This window comes from Erigeron canadensis, chromosome 2, assembly GCF_010389155.1.
Source record: "Erigeron canadensis isolate Cc75 chromosome 2, C_canadensis_v1, whole genome shotgun sequence".
In the NCBI taxonomy this organism is placed as follows: domain Eukaryota; kingdom Viridiplantae; phylum Streptophyta; class Magnoliopsida; order Asterales; family Asteraceae; genus Erigeron; species Erigeron canadensis.
The window spans coordinates 22,375,552-22,393,857 of record NC_057762.1 but is presented as its reverse complement, the minus strand read 5'-3'; the positions used below and the strand labels follow the sequence as shown (position 1 = coordinate 22,393,857).

The 18,306-nt window shown below is 35.0% G+C and overlaps 2 protein-coding genes across 2 annotated transcripts; both read right to left on the bottom strand.

The window, feature by feature from the left end:
* Window positions 1-2,803: 2,803 nt before the first annotated feature.
* On the bottom strand, window positions 2,804-4,621 carry LOC122589829 (pentatricopeptide repeat-containing protein At1g62930, chloroplastic-like). Its single transcript, XM_043762150.1, has one exon. It carries the CDS (start codon window positions 4,527-4,529, stop codon window positions 2,913-2,915), a length of 1,617 nt encoding a protein of 538 aa, XP_043618085.1. The 5' UTR covers window positions 4,530-4,621; the 3' UTR covers window positions 2,804-2,912.
* A 2,236-nt stretch (window positions 4,622-6,857) lies between these two features.
* LOC122587873 (mitogen-activated protein kinase kinae kinase MCK1-like) lies at window positions 6,858-17,960 on the bottom strand. The gene is made up of 3 exons (XM_043760033.1): window positions 17,477-17,960; window positions 7,216-7,490; window positions 6,858-7,049 (listed from the first exon to the last, which is right to left on the bottom strand). The coding sequence occupies exons 1-3, from the start codon at window positions 17,958-17,960 to the stop codon at window positions 6,858-6,860; spliced, it is 951 nt and encodes a 316-aa protein (XP_043615968.1).
* Between the last annotated feature and the right edge of the window lie 346 nt (window positions 17,961-18,306).

Here is an 18,306-nt window from a genome sequence, read left to right as displayed (position 1 = left end):
TGCATTTCTAATCCCTATGGTATCCAATCAACAATAAACCCAAAAAACTGAAAAATGGTATCCATAATATACTGAATATACATAATCGTGATCGAAGGTTTATATTCTGGAATCGTAATTAAGTATAATAATGGTTCAATCATCGTGGTTTATTAGAAAAAACAAGGATAAGGAAGACTACATTGATGCATTATATGGTGAGTTCATATTCTTTTTAAAATTTTTTTATATGGTTTTTTTCAGTTGATTGATACTTGATTATATTGTAACACATGTAAATCAGTTTTTTTAGGTTTTGCTATATGAATTTTTTTTTCCAGGAAAAAACCCTAATTTGTTTTCATTGGAATTACATCATGGGGGTGTGTTTATCGATACTTCAGAATGGCAATACGTGGATGGTAAGGTAAATTATGTTGATTGTGTAGATGGGGGTCAATTTTCTGTTATTGAAATCAATGTCATTCTTCAAGCGTTAGGGTACACAAAAGGGATTCCAAAGTGGTACCATTTTCAAAAAGCCTGATAGTAATTTACGTAATGGACTGCATGCTTTACATAATGATGATGATGTTAGGTTTTTTATCACTTATGTAAGCAAGTAAGATTTTAGAAGTGTATGTAGAAACAAACCAAACAAAGGTTTATGCTTTTAGAAAAAAGAGTTCCCCTAGTGCACCAAAACCCCCTCCAAGAAATAAATTGATTAGAAAAACACCAACAAAGAACTTGTTTACACCAACAAAAACACATTACAACTTAATATACAAACTTAAACCATACAACAAAGAACACCCAACTTATCAATAACAACTTGTATTTTCTTGCTTCCATCTCTTTCACTCTAGCAGCTTCTTTGAACTTATTCTTTGAACTCAACAAACCCGGAATGATTTTAATAGCTCTTCGAAACATTGGTGGATCGAACCATGTAATAAACCCACATGATGTCCCCTATTCGTGATTACCAGAGGAATAAATCAAACAATTAGGTCAAATATTTAATAAAATTAATACTCAACAAAGATGATTTAAATATGTTACATTTTTAGCACAACAATAAAATCTTCTTCTTGGGTTATTCGTGGTCCACGAAGTTCGAATTGAAGATAGAGCCCCACAACTACAAAGCATATTATTGTTTTTTCTTAATTTTTTGATTTTGTGTTTTGGTGGAAACATTTAGGGTATTGGTGATATATTTGAAGAGAAAAATGGGGAAAAGGGGGCTGCAAGTTGCTTATAAAGGGGCTGGGTAGAAATTAAATGTCAAAACTACCCCTCACGTGACACGCACATGGGTACATTAACGTCTTAAATTGGATGGACGTTTCAGAATGGACCATTTCTGCGAAGAAAGCACACTTATTGGATCAAAAATGCGAGTTTTGAAAAGTTTGGACCAAACCTGCAAAAAGTGTGATATCACATGGACCAAAAATGCAATTAGTTCTATTTTATAAAAGAAGGTCAGTCAACTCGAGTCAAACAACTGTTGGGCCATAAATTTTGGAAGTAAACAACTGTTGGAATTTTGACAACCTGATCATCAAAATTTTGCACTAGTAATAATATTTTGGTCTAGCGCAGTCAATTTAGGATGAACTTGAAATTTTACCGGCTCATTATGGCGGGTTTATAATTGATCCAGGAAGCTTATAGTGTATTAATACAATGCGTTTACATGTATAGTCATTGCCATGTACACATACATAATCATATACGTACATTAAATAAATGATGATATGTAAAAAAAAAAAAGAAGTGCAGTTCATATGGTTGGTTCGAAAGGTGGACTAATGGTCATATATCGCAGTTTTTTACATATATAAAAAAAACCCTTAAAAATCCACTGACGTCTTTTATGGGTTTTGTGCCATAATACCTCAACATTGTATATACGACGGAGGTTAGGATGTAAACATACTCTACCTCTATTTAGATAAAGAGGTACGTTGTTTCTAGTATATACCTAAATGGTAGAAAAGGACCTCCGGTCTTTGCATGTGATGAGGTCAATTATCCCTCATTTTTTTGTATTTTACAAAAGCTCACCGAACGGGCTCAACGTAATAGGAAGCCTAAAGCAAATTTTTGTTACGACGCCTTTCAGATTAATAAAATTGTTCATACATTTTGTAATTGATTTTACGAGTGCTTTAACATGTTTTCAACATTTACTTTTGTTTATTCGCGTATACATACATGTAACTATGTAATTGAACATGTTCACATAACACATAATTTAATATTTATGTTTTTTATCTTCCTAAACTTTTTTGTAATTTTCATTTTTATTAGACTCTATGTATCATTATAAAAGATATGATGCCTTTTCGGCCTAAAATTCTTGCTTCATTTGTTTTACCTTTGTTTTTTATCTTCCTAAACTTTTTTGTAATTTTCATTTTTATTACTCTATGTATCATTATAAAAGATATGAGGCCTTTTGGGCCTAAAATTCTTGTTTGATTTGTTTTACCTTTGAGCCATTACTGAAAGCTCATAATCCTTTAATATGGCAGAGCACACGTGTCACCACCGTGTGTGTTATTATTCGGGTACAATCTTTTCACTAAGAGTTCAATCAAACTGATTTACCTAGTGATCCTATGGAAGTTTATCAGTTTTGACGAACTGCTATCCATCTCATTTAGATTTATCCCTAGAAATCCTCACCATTAAAATTTATGAAACTTCATGAGCTTACTCAACTGAGGTCTGAGGATTGTTGCCTTACTACCACTTTCTCAATCTTTAATTTTCTAACATTGGGTTCGCATATTATTGTTGTTGGATCAAACTTAAATTCCATTAAAATTTTTAGACACTTGCATTATAGAATTTATCATCTCAGCTACTATCAAAGATTGTACCATTTTGTAACCATCTTGCGCGTTAGTGTTAATAATTCAAGAAACTGCATTTTTTCTTTCAGAACGTGTTAACCTCTGAATCATAGTCCGCATAGAAGAAGCTTCTCCTTCGTCTGGGATTACCTGTAGTAACATCTCAAGAGTAGTAGAATCAGGAAAGAAACCTCTGTTGATCATTTCTTCCAGAAGCATCTCTGCATCTTGACACTCATTTTTCTTCAAGAACTCTTGAACAATAACGTTGTATGTGACACTATCGGGCAAACAACCATCATCTTCCATCTTTGAAGGCAATGCTTTTGCTTTGTTGAATAACTCTTGTTGGCAAAACACACTTATCATTGATGTATAGGTCTTAACATTTGGTTTCAATCCTTTCAAACAAAGTTCATCAAACAAATCCATTGACATCTTAGGCTTCCCCGATTTGCTAAAACCACCAATTAAGATATTATATAAACTGACATCTTTCATTAACTCACTGTCTCCCAGCGAACGAAAGAGGGCTAATGCATCAGAACATAGGGAGCTTTTACACATCCCATAGAACAATATACCATAAGTAATTTTAGTTGGTTTCAGGCCCTTGACTTTCATCTCATCAAAGAGTTTTATTGCGGCTGAGGGATTCCCCGTTTGAAACAAACCTTTTAATAGACTACTGCAAGTCACCAAACTAGGAACCAAACCTTTGTCTATGATTTCTTGAAAAAGACTCATGGCCTCATGGATTCTCTTCTTCTTGATGTACCCATTTATAAGGCCGTTATAGGTGATAATGTTGGGTACAAGATCCTTCTCCACCATGTCATCAAGAACTTTCCTTGCTTCATCTAATTCGCCACATAAACAATACCCATTAATTAGTGCACTATAAGTGATTACATTTGGATGTAGACCTCTTTGTACCATTGCCTGCACAGCAAGCTCTGCATCATTCACGGATCCTTGCTTGCAAAATGCATTCACCAAGGTATTGAAAGTATCCACCCCCGGTGAAATACCTTCCGCCTCCATATCCATCAACAATTTTGCAGCCTCACTCTCTCGACCACCAAAGTTACATAAACCCTGAACTAGAGTGTTGTAGGTGATAACGTTTGCGCGAATGCCTTTTTCAATCATGCCGGAAAAAAACTCTAATGCCTGATCCACCATATTTTCTTTACACAGGCCATCCATGATTGTACTATAATGTTCTACCCTAGGTTTACACGAGCTGTTTTCCATGAAATTGAGCAAGTCAATAGCCGTAGTCGTGTGACCTACTTTACAAAGGCCATTAATAATGGTTCCATACATAATATGATCAGGCTCATAAACTTTCTCTTTAAACAGTTTTTTGAATAACTTAACAGCTTCAAAAACACGGCCAGCGAGACCAAGTCCATTTAAAAGAGTATTGTACGTGGTAGAATCGGGACGATGGCCGAGCTTAAAAATGGTGGCTAGTAATGCAAAACCATTATTCACTTGATTAAGACGGCAATAACAATTCATGGAGATGTTTATTGCATAGAGATCACTCGAAATACCCATTAAGTTTAATTGATGATAACGTAAAATGGCAGTTGAATAATGTTTTGTTTTGACAATACTAGTAATTAGCTTATTAAACTGGATAATGGAAGGCAGAGGCTGTCTGTGAAGCATTTCATCAAACACTTGGAGGGCATCTTCGAGATCAGTGACTTTGGGGACATTACTGCTGCTAGAACAAAATCTAAGATGCGAAGGAATGTAGTTTTTATTGGAAAAAAGGTAGGGAATGAGGATAAAGGTGCTGCAATCTTTATTAGTAAGCCTAGTGAAAACCATTTTAATATCAGTGAGTTGTGGGAAAGGTACTTAAACATTCATTATAGACAAGAAAAAGAAGTTATTTTATTCACTTTTGTATGAAATTCATGGTGTGAAATTCATGGTGTCTAATCACTCTCCTTTAGCTACAAAATCAATATCAATATAAATGTTTAAGGAACGAAAATATATACGAGTACATCCATAAACTATAATGATAATATATTATAAAATTAGTGAAATATTCATTTAAAAACTAAATTTTTTTTGAAAACTATCACACTGACAAAAACACATTGTGATCTGAATTTAACACAATGTGTTTTTAATTTTTTTTTTTTTTTTGGAAAACACAATGTGTTTTTATTGTATAATCTGAAAACACATTGTGTTAAATTTTAAATCACAGTGTATTTTTGATAGCGCGTAAAATCAGAAAATTGTTCAAACACATTGTAATATGAACTTAACACAATGTGTTTTTTTTAAAAAAAAATTAAAAACACATTGTGTCAAATTCATATCACAGTGTGTTTTGACTAATTTTCTAGTTTTCACGAAAATTTTAATTTTCAAATAATTACAACCCAATAAAATTAATTTGAATTTTGTTGTTATACATCATAATTATTTTTTAACGATCAACTAGTCTAAATATTTCTTTCTGATCACCCACCGGCAAAATGTAATTGCAAATTTGTAACATGTGGCGCTTAAAGGATTCGTACGGCTATGTTGAGCCCGTCGATGTTGGCCTTTGGCCATGGAGTCACCTTGTAAGGAATTTTGAGCATTTTCTTAGCTACTTTTATATCCTTTTGCTAGAAATAGTAAATAGTAAGTAACTTTCAATGTCGTATTCTAAAGGTTTTGGTTCTCAAATACTGTATAAAACGATATATGTTGGAGGTTGAGATGTAGACAGTCTTACCCTTACCAAAGGTTGAGAGACTACTTCCAGGTTCTACCAAAGGTGGAAAAGTACCTTCAGTCTTGCTGGATATGGGGATCGAACTCATGATTTCTTTCTACAAAAACAAAGGCTCCAATTACTGATCCAACCCAGTTGATTTTCACTTGCGAGAAATATCTTTGGCGCAATATACCACAACCAAACTATCCTTAATAAAAAAAATAAAAAGAACAAGCCATTTCGAAAGCGGCAAATATCACAATTCAATATTTCAAAACCAAATATCACAATTCAACACATAATTAATGTAATATTTTTATTTTTTTTCCAGGTTTAGAAACATATAAAAATTAGTGGTTTTTTTAGTAATTTTAAATTATGTAATGTTTTTAATTTGGTCTTAATGGAATTATAGTTTGAAAATTAAATAAATATGTATAATGTACTATGGGTTAGAGCAATTTTTGATGCTTTTAAGTGAGAGTTGTAAGGTTAATAAAAGGTAGCATTAAGGTGAAAACATGTGATTGGTTAAGATAAATAAGAGTTGTGATATCCACACCTTAATGACATATAATGGGGAAGGGAGTGGTGTGGTTGAATTCTTCATCCCTCTCAAATTCCATTAATCATTTTTATCCAACTCAATTTTCCTTTTCATCCCTCTCAAACATCCCTCCCAACTATTTTTAATGGCATTCATGACTTTTCTATCCCTCCCAAAAAAATTTTTTCTTTTTCATTTACTTTAATCAAACTTTTTCTTTTTTAATAAAAACATATTTTCAATATTTTGTTAAAATTAAAACATAAACCATACATATTAAAATTAAACAAAGTTCATTACAAATTTAGACAAATAAAAATTAAAATGTTCGACACATAAACAACATAAACAATAGATTAAACAACATAATAATCACTCATTAAACTCCCATCCATACTTCGCCGCAATCTCCCGCTTTTGCTCAATCGCCCACTCTCTGCTTTTTGGATCGAATGTTGCGTGTGGGGTGTTGAAAAACTTGTAGTCACTCCTCTTGGTCTTGGTACTTTAATGCTCGAGTTGTAAGTCCAACAATGCTTGCTTCTTCATGTTCGCTTCCTCCATATTTTGCCTTTTCTTCTCCGCGTACTCCTTCGTAAAAGCTGAAAAATAACCTCCCCCCTTTGACGACGACGGCCCCACATTCTTTCGGCCCTTTCTTGGCCGACTACTAGGAGTGCTTGACTCATTCAAATCCGGCAACACAGTGGCATCGTCATTGTTACTTTCTACGCTTATCCGAATGGGCCGAAGATGTTTGCCCAACTTGAACTGTTTCCTTCCACTTTGCTTCATCTTTCACAACCTTCCAAGCTGCAATACTCGTGAACTCCTTCCCGGTTCTTGTTTTGTAGTCCTTCAACACCTCAGTCATCATATTTATATCATCACATCCACTATTCCTTACACCATCCTAACAATTAACAAATACTAACAATTAACAAAATAAACTTATAATATTAAATACTAACAATTAACAAAATAAACTTATAATATTAAATACTAACAGTTAAATAAACGATATATAAATTTATAAATATATAAATAAACGTAAATAAAATATATAAATTTATAAATACCGCTTGGATGAAGCATCCATTGAACGTTGATATTGCCGTACACATGTTGCTCCACTTGGTGTTGAGGCTATCCTTTGTTCGAGTTGTACCATCCAACTCCTTCGAGAAATGCTCTAAAATTCGCTCCCAAAACTTATCCCGTCCTTGTTCATTACCGACTACTCTACATGTAGAAATATGAATCCACGTTTGTGCCAACGCTACCTCTTCTTCTTGCATCCATTTCTTTTTGTCAGCCCGTCTTGTATACTTTCTTTTCGGTGCAACTTCTTCCACTATATATACATACAAATAAATATTAACATATATATATACATATTAACCGTAAATATTATTGTGAGTCCCTCGATAGCTACAGATCGCTCTCGAGATCGTCTCTGATTATGTCGTGAGTGCGGAATCCTCACGAGATAACTAGTTTGATTAGTAAACGGTGATATCGCTAATTATCAAGTAAATAATCAGCCGTATGATGCTATATTCGTTTCTATAAGGTATAGAACGAACTTAGATGTCTGGAGTACGTGTGTATCGAATTGTTCTTATATTAGGGTATTCATTCGTATATATATGTTTCAGCTCGAACTGGGCTTGCTGGGCTTTGTTCTTACGAACTTAGCTGCCCAGCCCATGTAACGAAGTTAATCTTCGTTTGTACCAAACGAAGTTTATCTTCGTTTGCCCCTAACGAAGATATACCTTATCTTCGTTAGATGTAATACTTGGTTATATTCCTAAGTGTTTCATCTTATGGAATCCTAACACATATTATGTTTGTACTTGTATATCACACAACAAACATCATACATAACACATATATATAACACCAAAACATGTAATCGATCATTACCAAAACATAAAGTCCATAATCTATCAATTACATATATAGATACGACATAAATTAACATAATATCTTAATCTAAACGACATATCAAATCTAAGTTGCTGTTGTCACATCAACGTGCATCAACAAACTCCCCCTTGACAGCAGCACCTTCGATTTGTTAGTCTTCAAAATCTGATCATTCATCAAACAACAATCTTTTGCTATTTGCATGAATATCTTCATGTAAGCAGAGTTGAAGTATCTTACGATATCTACTTTCTTCATGCTTCCAAAATGGCAAGAACGAACACTCTGTATCGTATAACTTTCTCAGATCATTTCTTGAGAAGTTCACCAGCTGCATCGGATCATAAACTCTTCTCAACAAAATCTTCTTCTTTGAATCTGCATACATCTTGGCTTCACCAGAATTTCGATCAATTTCCCAATTATCCATCTTGTCCAAGACATCTTGTGCCCATTTCTTGGCAGGGACCTTGATCATGCACTTAATATCATGTTGAACATACTCAACTGTTTTATCTGGCTTAATCACTATTTTCTTCGATCTTGGCTCAATCTTAAACTGTGGTTTATCAGAATCTTTCATGTTCTTCCTCAACCAGAAACCATTCTTGAGATTCTTACCAACAATATCAGCTAAAACCAACTCCAGATAATTGTCTTGTACTTTGCAGCATCTTTGTCTGAGATATGAGTCCAAAACAAATTTGGTTTCCACGTTTCTCTATGTACTATCCAATCATTAACTCTTTTCTCGGGAACACGTCGATCAACAATATGTAATGAATCATCATCTCTAAGAGGAACTGGAAAATCATTTGGATTAAATAGTCTTGTCACATTAATCTCATAGTCAGATGGAATTGATACATCACCATTCTTAGCATACACAATAAAATGTAGAACTTGAGTTTGGCTGCTGAATGGAACTTGAAGCATTCTTTCTCGAACATCTGCTCTCTTCTGATCCAACACTCTATTCTCTTCAATCAACGGATCTTCAGGAATTGAGTCCCACACTTCATCAAACCCATAAGGCTTCTTGAATATGTCTAGATTTGGTTCAGGAACAAATTCGCCTTCCTCGAGCTCATCACGATCAAAGAATAAATCTGTATAATCTGGATCATCTATTTAAATTTACACAAAATGAACACCAGAATAGAAATAATAATCATGACAATTATAATAAAGATGAAATGTACTTGTATTGAAATAAGATATATTACATTTTCATTACACAAATGTCATAACTTATTACACACAATCAATTATACATTCTATCTAAAAATCTTTATCATAATCAAAATTAGAAACCTGAATCACGAGGAGCACTAGAAGGACCAGAACCAGAAGCACCTTGCTGAGAAGTATCACCTCCTGTCTCCCCCTCGATCTCTGCACCATTCCCTCTATCTTCAACTGGGCGAGAAACATTCCTATTACCAGCATTATCAGCATCATCATCGTCATTCTGACGTCTTGGTTGAACCGCTAACAATCTGCAGACGACCTCTTCAGGAACTTCTCCCCCTTGATTCTTGACCCAGTTGATCAAAAAGGTTAAAGCGGCGCGAGTATCAGTGAGATCAGACTCCAAAGTGCGAACTCTGGTCTCCAAAAGATCAACACGACAACCAAGCGACGAATCGGAAGGAAGTCGGTAAGATAAGAAAGGAGCCACCAGAGGACGTAACACTGGTGCTTGTGAAACAACAGGAGCAACAGCAGCAGTTGGTCTTGGAGGATCAGGCATTGCTACAGAAGAAGCTTCAACAACACGTCTACGCTTAATTCTGGTATATTGAAGTTCAACACTCCCTTGCCTCTTCACCGGACTAACCGAACTTGCTCTGTTTACCGGATCTTCCATATCCGCAAAAATCTCACGTAATTCAGAATCATGCTGAGCTGCAACGTCTGGATCAATCTCAGCAGCAGGAATGGAGTTAGCGGAATCTGAAATTGCTGGAACAGCATGACAAGTCTTGCTTCGACGTTCTCTATGGAACGCAACACCCTCTTGAACAAACGACTGATGCGAATGATCACTTTCAGACGCAACCGCAACATCATGAATCATCTTAGTTCGACGTTCAGCAGCAGTAGAATCATCTGTATCTGTCGCAATTGAAGCAGCAGAACCGTCGGAACTATCAACATCATCTCCATCATTTCCAACATCCGAACCAGCAGACTCATCCCCGGAGTCATCATCAGAACCATCAACAGAATCATCCGAACTTTCAGAATCACCAGACTCAGAATCTTCATCAACATCATCCACAAACATATCGTTCTCAAGACGAGATCGATAGTTTGGATTAATCAGATGACCAAAAAGTGGTGGATCATGGAGACCAGCCACATTACTCGTATTGGCTTCAAGATCAGCAAAAAGACGCGAAGGCCAAGCATGAAGAACGTAGCGAGGACCTTGGTCATATTCTAGGTCAAGACAAAAATGTCTAACTATAGCCATCACAAAGCGAGGATACAAAAGAAATCGCTTTCTCCCCCTAGCATTAATCTGATCAATAAATTCTTGATAAAAGTATCGGGAGAAAGGATAAGGACGATTATATACCAAAGCAACCATCTGCGATGCAATCTGTGCAGATAGTTGATCAAATCCAGCCTTGCGATTGCTTAAACAGACGAGCAATGCATATGCTAGATAACGCCATCGTCCTTGAAAACCACTTTTGTCAAACGGAAGTTTGACCAGTCCAACAAATCCCATTCTCTGAAAGCAGCGAAGAAGAAGTGCGAACTCGTAAGTCATCTCAACGTCTTCCTCTTCTTCTACGTCTGGTTCTGCTCCTAGATGTAAAATAGTGCGGAGCGATTCAGCATTGAAATCAAAAGTTGTGCCTTCAACAGTAGCACGTACAAAACTCTGCCCTGCAACCATGACTTCATGAGTAGTGGACCAGAAAGAATCAATATACTGCCTAACCAGTCTTGGCGAATCACAAAAAGCAAAAGATACTCGCGAGCGAGCAATGTAGTTGAACATTTCATGAAAATGCTCACAATTGTGCTGATCGGGATCTAGATTCAGTGCAAGATTATGCTTTTTCACAAACTGACGAGGAGCGAGAGCCATTGCTGCAAAACCAATCACAATATCAAAACAAATGTAAATAATCACGATAAATGGATTGCAGAATTGAAAAAAACCTAATGTGAAAAACCCTAATCCAGAATTGCACAAAGTAAAACTGAACGAAAATAAGCCATAAATTCGTTAAGTATACAGAACGAAGATAGAATCTAAATTCGTAAGCAATGACCAAACGAAAATAGATTTTAAGTTCGTAAGAACTAAACTTAAATGTTGACCTAACGAAGTTTAAGTTCGTAAAGTCTAAACTGTACATGCAAGTTCGTAAGTTATAACTTATCTTCTAAGTTCGTAACTTATAAACGAAGTCTAAGTTCGTTTGAATAAAACTAAGGGTGTTAAACTTTGCTAAGTTCGTACCTTATCAACTAAGGTCTAAGTGCGTAAGGCATCATCTAAAATTAACTTCGTTTCTACCCAAGTTAAATTCGTTCAGTTCAAGATCTAAGTCCATGTTCACACATCTAAATTCGTTTGGAACTAAAATCTAAATTCGTTTGCACAAATCTAACTTCGTTTGAGTAAACCAGCTAAATGATTACAAGAATTTATAAAGATAATCAAAATGAATCAAATCGAAGATACATGGAAAACCTAAATCGTTTTCGCGAAAGAAAATAACATCAAACACTTACTTAGATCACAGTTGGTACAACGAATCAAGAAAACGAATTAAAGTGAGAGAAAAGAAAAGAGTTTTGGGTTTTAGGGTTTTGCTTGAAAATAAAAGTAATTTTCGTTTGATGAAGCAACAACGAAGAAAAACCCGTTTATATAGTGAAATAACAATGGGCCAACAATGGGTCGGGCTAAACTTCACAAACGAAGTTAGCAAAACGAAGATAAACTTCGTTTGAACAAAAACAGTTTCGAACGAAGATAATAGATATCTTCGTAAGAACAAATCAAAATCAGAAAAATATTCCAGATTTCAGCAAGTGTCTGAAAATTTTTTCAGATTTTCATTACAAGCAATCTTCCAAAACACGACCCTTTATCACAATCTGTACATAGCAAAAACTCGTTAGAAAGCAACCCTGTTCATGCCTTGTACTAAAAACGTACTTATCACCCAAATTCATAATCATAATGTAAGTAGATAACCGAACATTATAAACTTGAATGAAAAACCTATGGTTTAAACACTATCCATAAACAAAAACTGAAAATAATCAATTTAAATATGAACCTCATTACCAATAACAATCATGACACCGAGAACTTCCTTTGATCATAGATATGCATGATGGCAAACCATCTTGAAACACTTAAGTCCCATACTAGATGCCGTTTACAAAACTAACAAACAATGAACAATCCAACAAAAATTCACTGAAGAACTTAGTAAAGTTTCCAAAAGGATGTCATGAATTACAGCATGAAATTCAAAAGAAACTAATATCAAATTTGATTATTTTCATTAAATACATGAATCATAAATAAATAACTATTCCAAAAACAAATTCATGTATTCATCCTTCACATTCTCAAATCTGCATCACAAATATTATCACTACACACCATCGATCTTATCGTCATGATATCATCCGTGTGAATAACAACGTATAAACAGAAATCAGCACTCCAACTTTATCTTCCTAACCTGAACACTGCACACTTACCACATAACTCATCAACGCATTGAGAACAAAACAGTATAATGCAGAAATTCAAGTTACAATCACACTCAATCAGGGTTAACAAATATGAAATAACTAAAAATCTAACAAAAGATCAAGGGAAGTCATTTCTTGTCAAACCCTAAAATGTCACCAAACAAATTTAAACAAAATCCGATTAATAACTTGGTGACAAGCGAAAATTGTGATATTTCAAATAACTTTGACATTTCACATAACACTTGAAAAGATCATTTTCTAAACTTAAACAAATTAATGTCCATATTAGAAAATCTTCTTTGTAAACAAACCACACAACCTTATTAAAAATTCACATGAAGGAATTCAGCAAAACATATACTCAGAATTTGAATAGGGTCTCTCGTGCAATAAGAACTTATAAAAATACTATTTTGACTCAATAAAAAGAAAAATAACACAGAATAAAAATTGCAGAATAATAAACTAATCTAAATTCTAATTAACTTGACTTTATACATTATTCACATTAAGCATGATTACTGCTGATTAGATTAGGTTAGCATGTTACATAAGCCTGCAGGTGAGAAATAGTTCTCTTATTATACATTATGAACCGTGACCCAACAGCGATTACCGGTATATTTGTCCTCTTAAACACTCGGTACGTCCAGTTTCCTTTGAGTTATGACACTTTCGACATACCCTGGCCAAGGACAGTCACCATGTAACCCGAGTAGCCTAATATGCCATTTGAATAGTTTGCGAACTTATGTAACCCACAATCAGATATACTTTCGTAATCGATACAAGCACTAAGATAAAAAATATTCAATATATTCAAGAACATCCTTAACCAATCATGAGACACTTTGTGGATAACTGAATTGAATTACTTTGTGATTTTACATATTTGCTTCTGCATTTCATGATTTTTAAGAAACCCGTGATTTTCTATGAGATCCATGTAGCGAACTTTCTGACAACCTATCCCAAGTTGGAAGCTTTAGGTAGGCTAGGTATACAAAGATACCCCGAGGACATACTTGTCCGAATCTCAAAGACCACATTAGCCCCTTAATTTGCATTCAATTGATTTGCATAACAATATCACATTTACTTTTATGCTCATGATTGGTTGAGGTTCGTGTCTATTCATTGAACAAATCTTATAGTAATGCTAGATCTTTCACAAAATTTAAGGACTAGATCAATTCATTACAGAAAAGCAAGCAATCTCAGCCATATATCTGAATATGTTTCCCACAAGAACATTGTATAGTTTATGTTCAGATTGAAGGAAACCTTGGTATTTTGTGTCTACCGATATATCCCAAATTGTAATCACTGAACTAATCAGTTATATTACGATTAAGCAGGCTTAAAAGCTAAAGTATCGTCACTAATCAGTTATATGTCCGAAGAGATTGAAACGAACATGAGGTTAAGTTCGTTTGCTAAATTCGTTTGAGAAAACGAACTTAGCAACAGTTAGGGTATCGGGAGGTTGTTTTTAGAGAAAAAAATCAAACAAACGATCTCGAACCTTCGATAAGATATCGATTGGCTCTGAAACCACTTGTGAGTCCCTCGATAGCTACAGATCGCTCTCGAGATCGTCTATGATTATGTCGTGAGTGCGGAATCCTCACGAGATAACTAGTTTGATTAGTAAACGGTTATATCGCTAATTATCAAGTAAATAATCAGCCGTATGATGCTATATTCGTTTCTATAAGGTATAGAACGAACTTAGATGTTTGGAGTACGTGTGTATCGAATTGTTCTTATATTAGGGTATTCATTCGTATATATTGTTTCAGCTCGAACTGGGCTTGCTGGGCTTTGTTCTTACGAACTTAGCTGCCCAGCCCATGTAACGAAGTTAATCTTCGTTTGTACCAAACGAAGTTTATCTTCGTTTGCCCCTAACGAAGATATACCTTATCTTCGTTAGATGTAATACTTGGTTATATTCCTAAGTGTTTCATCTTATGGAATCCTAACACATATTATGTTTGTACTTGTATATCACACAACAAACATCATACATAACACATATATATAACACCAAAACATGTAATCGATCATTACCAAAACATAAAGTCCATAATCTATCAATTACATATATAGATACGACATAAATTAACATAATATCTTAATCTAAACGACATATCAAATCTAAGTTGCTGTTGTCACATCAATGTGCATCAACAATTATATATGCTTACAAATAAATTTTAACATATATAAATATACATATTAACCGTAAATATTATATATACTTACAAATAAATATTAACATATATATATATATTTATATATAAACCGTAAATATATAAAGTATATTTATATATACATACAAATAAATATTAACATATATATATATATATATATATATATTAACCGTAAATAAATAAATAAATAAATATATATATATGTATATATGGGTGAGTTATTTTGAGAACCACTAAAAAAAAGAACGTGAGAATCTCAGCCCTTCATTCATCAAGATCATGAAGGACATGTTTGTCATTATTAAAAAAGTTGTCCATCACTCTCTTTCTCTCTCCTCTTATTAAATCAAAAAATATCTAAATCATTAAAAAACTTTTATCTAACAAACCGTAAATCGTTAGACGGAAAAAAAAACATGGGTAGTCTTGAAATTTCGTCCTCTTTCATTAGAGATGCGATTCGATATACTTTTGACAACTTTTTAAATTTCGGTTTTTTTTTCATCACGTTCATCCTACACATGTGTAAGTACAACCTACACATGTGTAGGAAAGACCTGGAAGTAGTGAGTTGTATAACCTGCTCATGCGTAAGTACAACCTGCCCATGGGTAAGTACAACCTACACATGGGTAAGTTACTTATAAAGTTCAAAAAAGATAAGGACGCATTGTAAAATCCTAAATGCTAAACCCTAAAGCTTAATTTCTAATCCGAGGGGGAAGCTACTTTCTAAAAACCCTGGAAAATCTAAACCTTAAATGCTAAACCCTAAAAACCTAAAAAGGATGAGGGTTCCCACTCTAGGGTTTAGGGTTTGAAGCCCGAGGGTAAACCCTAGAGCGGGTACACGGTACGCTTTAGGGTTTAGAGTTTGAAATTGTAGGGTTAGCCTAACGGCCAACCTTACAACTTCAAACCCTAAACCCTAAAGCTTAATTGCTAATCTGAGGGGTACGCTACGTTCTAAAAACCCTGGAAAATCTAAACCCTAAATGCTAAACCCTAAAAACCTAAAAAGGATGAGGGTTCACACTCTAGGGTTTAGGGTTTGAAGCCCGAGGGTTACGGCTAACCCTCAACCTTTAAACCCTAAACCCTAGAGCGGGATGTATAAGGGGTAAGTACAACTTGCCTATGGGTAAGTACAACTTACACATGTGTAAGATGAACGTGATGAAAAAAAAACGAAATTTAAAAAGTCGTCAAAAGTATATCGAATCGCATCTCTAATGTAAGAGGATGAAATTCTAAGAGTACCCATGCTTTTCTTTTCGTCTAACGATTTACGGTTTGTGAGATAAAAGTTTTTTAGTGAATTAGATAGAATTATATTAAAGTAAGAGAGAGAAAAAAAAAGAGCTGACAAAAATACCCTCTAGTGTTGAGAGGAGTTTTTTTATTTTTAATCTTGTCCATCCATTTTCTTTAATCCAAGGGTGTATAGGAGTTTTTGAGTTCCTTTTTTTTAGGAGTTCTCAAATAACCCCTCCTCTATGTATATATATATATTTATATAGGAAGGGTTATCTAAGAACTCACAAATAAAAAAGAACTCAAAAACCATTCTGGACTACTCATTTTTTTTTCTCTTTTTCTCTCTTCAATTAAAGAATAAAATTCACCCAAATCATTCAAAATGCTTTATCTCACAAACCGTAAATCATTAGACAAAATAAAAAGCATGGGTAGTCTTAAAATTTCGTCCTCTTTCATTAGAGATGCAATTCGATATACTTTTGATGACTTTTTTATTTTCGTTTTTTTCTTCTTGTACTCATGTACCTACACATGTGTAGGATCATTGTTTTCACATGTAAATTAATAAATGAACATATGTACACAACAATGAAGGTTAAGAGCGGAGCCCGTCAATCCATGGTGGAGCCATGGTGGCCAAGGGCGGAGCCTGTCAGTCCATGGCGGAGCCATAGCGGCTAATGGCGGAGCCTGTTAGGTAGATCACCCATCACCAGTCACCCCGTATGACCTAATCACCTACTATGACCTATCACCCTATGACCTATCACCCTCTATGACCTATCACCCCCACTAGCTTTGGTTTATGAATATCCTTAAGGGTGAAGCCCGTTCCGAATCATAATTTTTTGTTCAACCTACACATGTGTAAGTTCAATCTACACATGTGTAAGTTAGTGTAAGTACAACAAAAAAAAACGAAAACTAAAAAGTCGTCAAAAGTATATTGAATTGTATCTCTAATGAAAGATGACGAAATTTTAAGACTACCCATGCTTTTTGTTTCATCTAACGATTTACGGTTTGTGAGATAAAACATTTTGAAATATTTAGGTGAATTTTATTATTTAATTGAAGAGAGAGAAATTGATAGAAAATGAATGATCCAGATTTGTTTTCGCATTCTTTTTTATTTGTGAGTTTTTAAAATAACTCACCCCTATATAAGTTTAGAAACATAGTTTAATACCTATTTGAACTTCTTGTGTATCGGGAATGGCGTCATGCTCATCATCGGTGGGGAGGGGAGTCGGTGGACACGAGCGGGTAGGGGGAGGAGGATTCGTTGAGCTATCAAATGGACCGAACGACTCCAAATCAATCTCGGTCGTTTGGTACCACTCGTAATCTTGGACGTGGGTACTTGGAGGAGGAATCATTGCGCGCGGGGGAGGGGGATGCATTGCGCATGGAGGAGGGGGAAAATACGACGTATGAGATTGTGAGGCGTAATGATATTGAGGATGAGTAGTCGGTGGTGGGTCGGGAATATAGTATTGTGAGCGGTCGACTTGTTGAGGTTGAGTAGTCGGTGGTGGGTCGGGAATATAGTATTGTGAGGGGTCGACTTGTTGAGGTTGATATTGAGCCGTGTCTACTCTTCGTGGTGCACGAAAATTGCCTCGTGTCGGTGCCGGTGGACCTCGAACATTTTTCCCCCTCCTTGGTTCCATGGATGGTGTATATGAAATTATATATGAAAATGGTTTTTTGAAAGTGGTTGTATGAAAGGGGTATATTTTTGTTTTTGAAAAATCTGGTTACCAACGGCTAGTGGAGGGAAATTTTTCTTTTTTTTTTTTATGTTGAAACGATAAAAAACGATTAAATGGACTCACCTCCCACGCTCCTAACGGTCATATTCCTTCCCATGCCTCCCAGGGCTTAAAGCCCATCGACTCTCATGCCGGCTTCATGCCGTGATAACAGCGCCGGTGTTGACCCAGCGACATGGCATGCCGTTTCACATGCCACCCACCACTCCTCTCCCCTAAGATGTAATTCAAGATATTCTTCTCG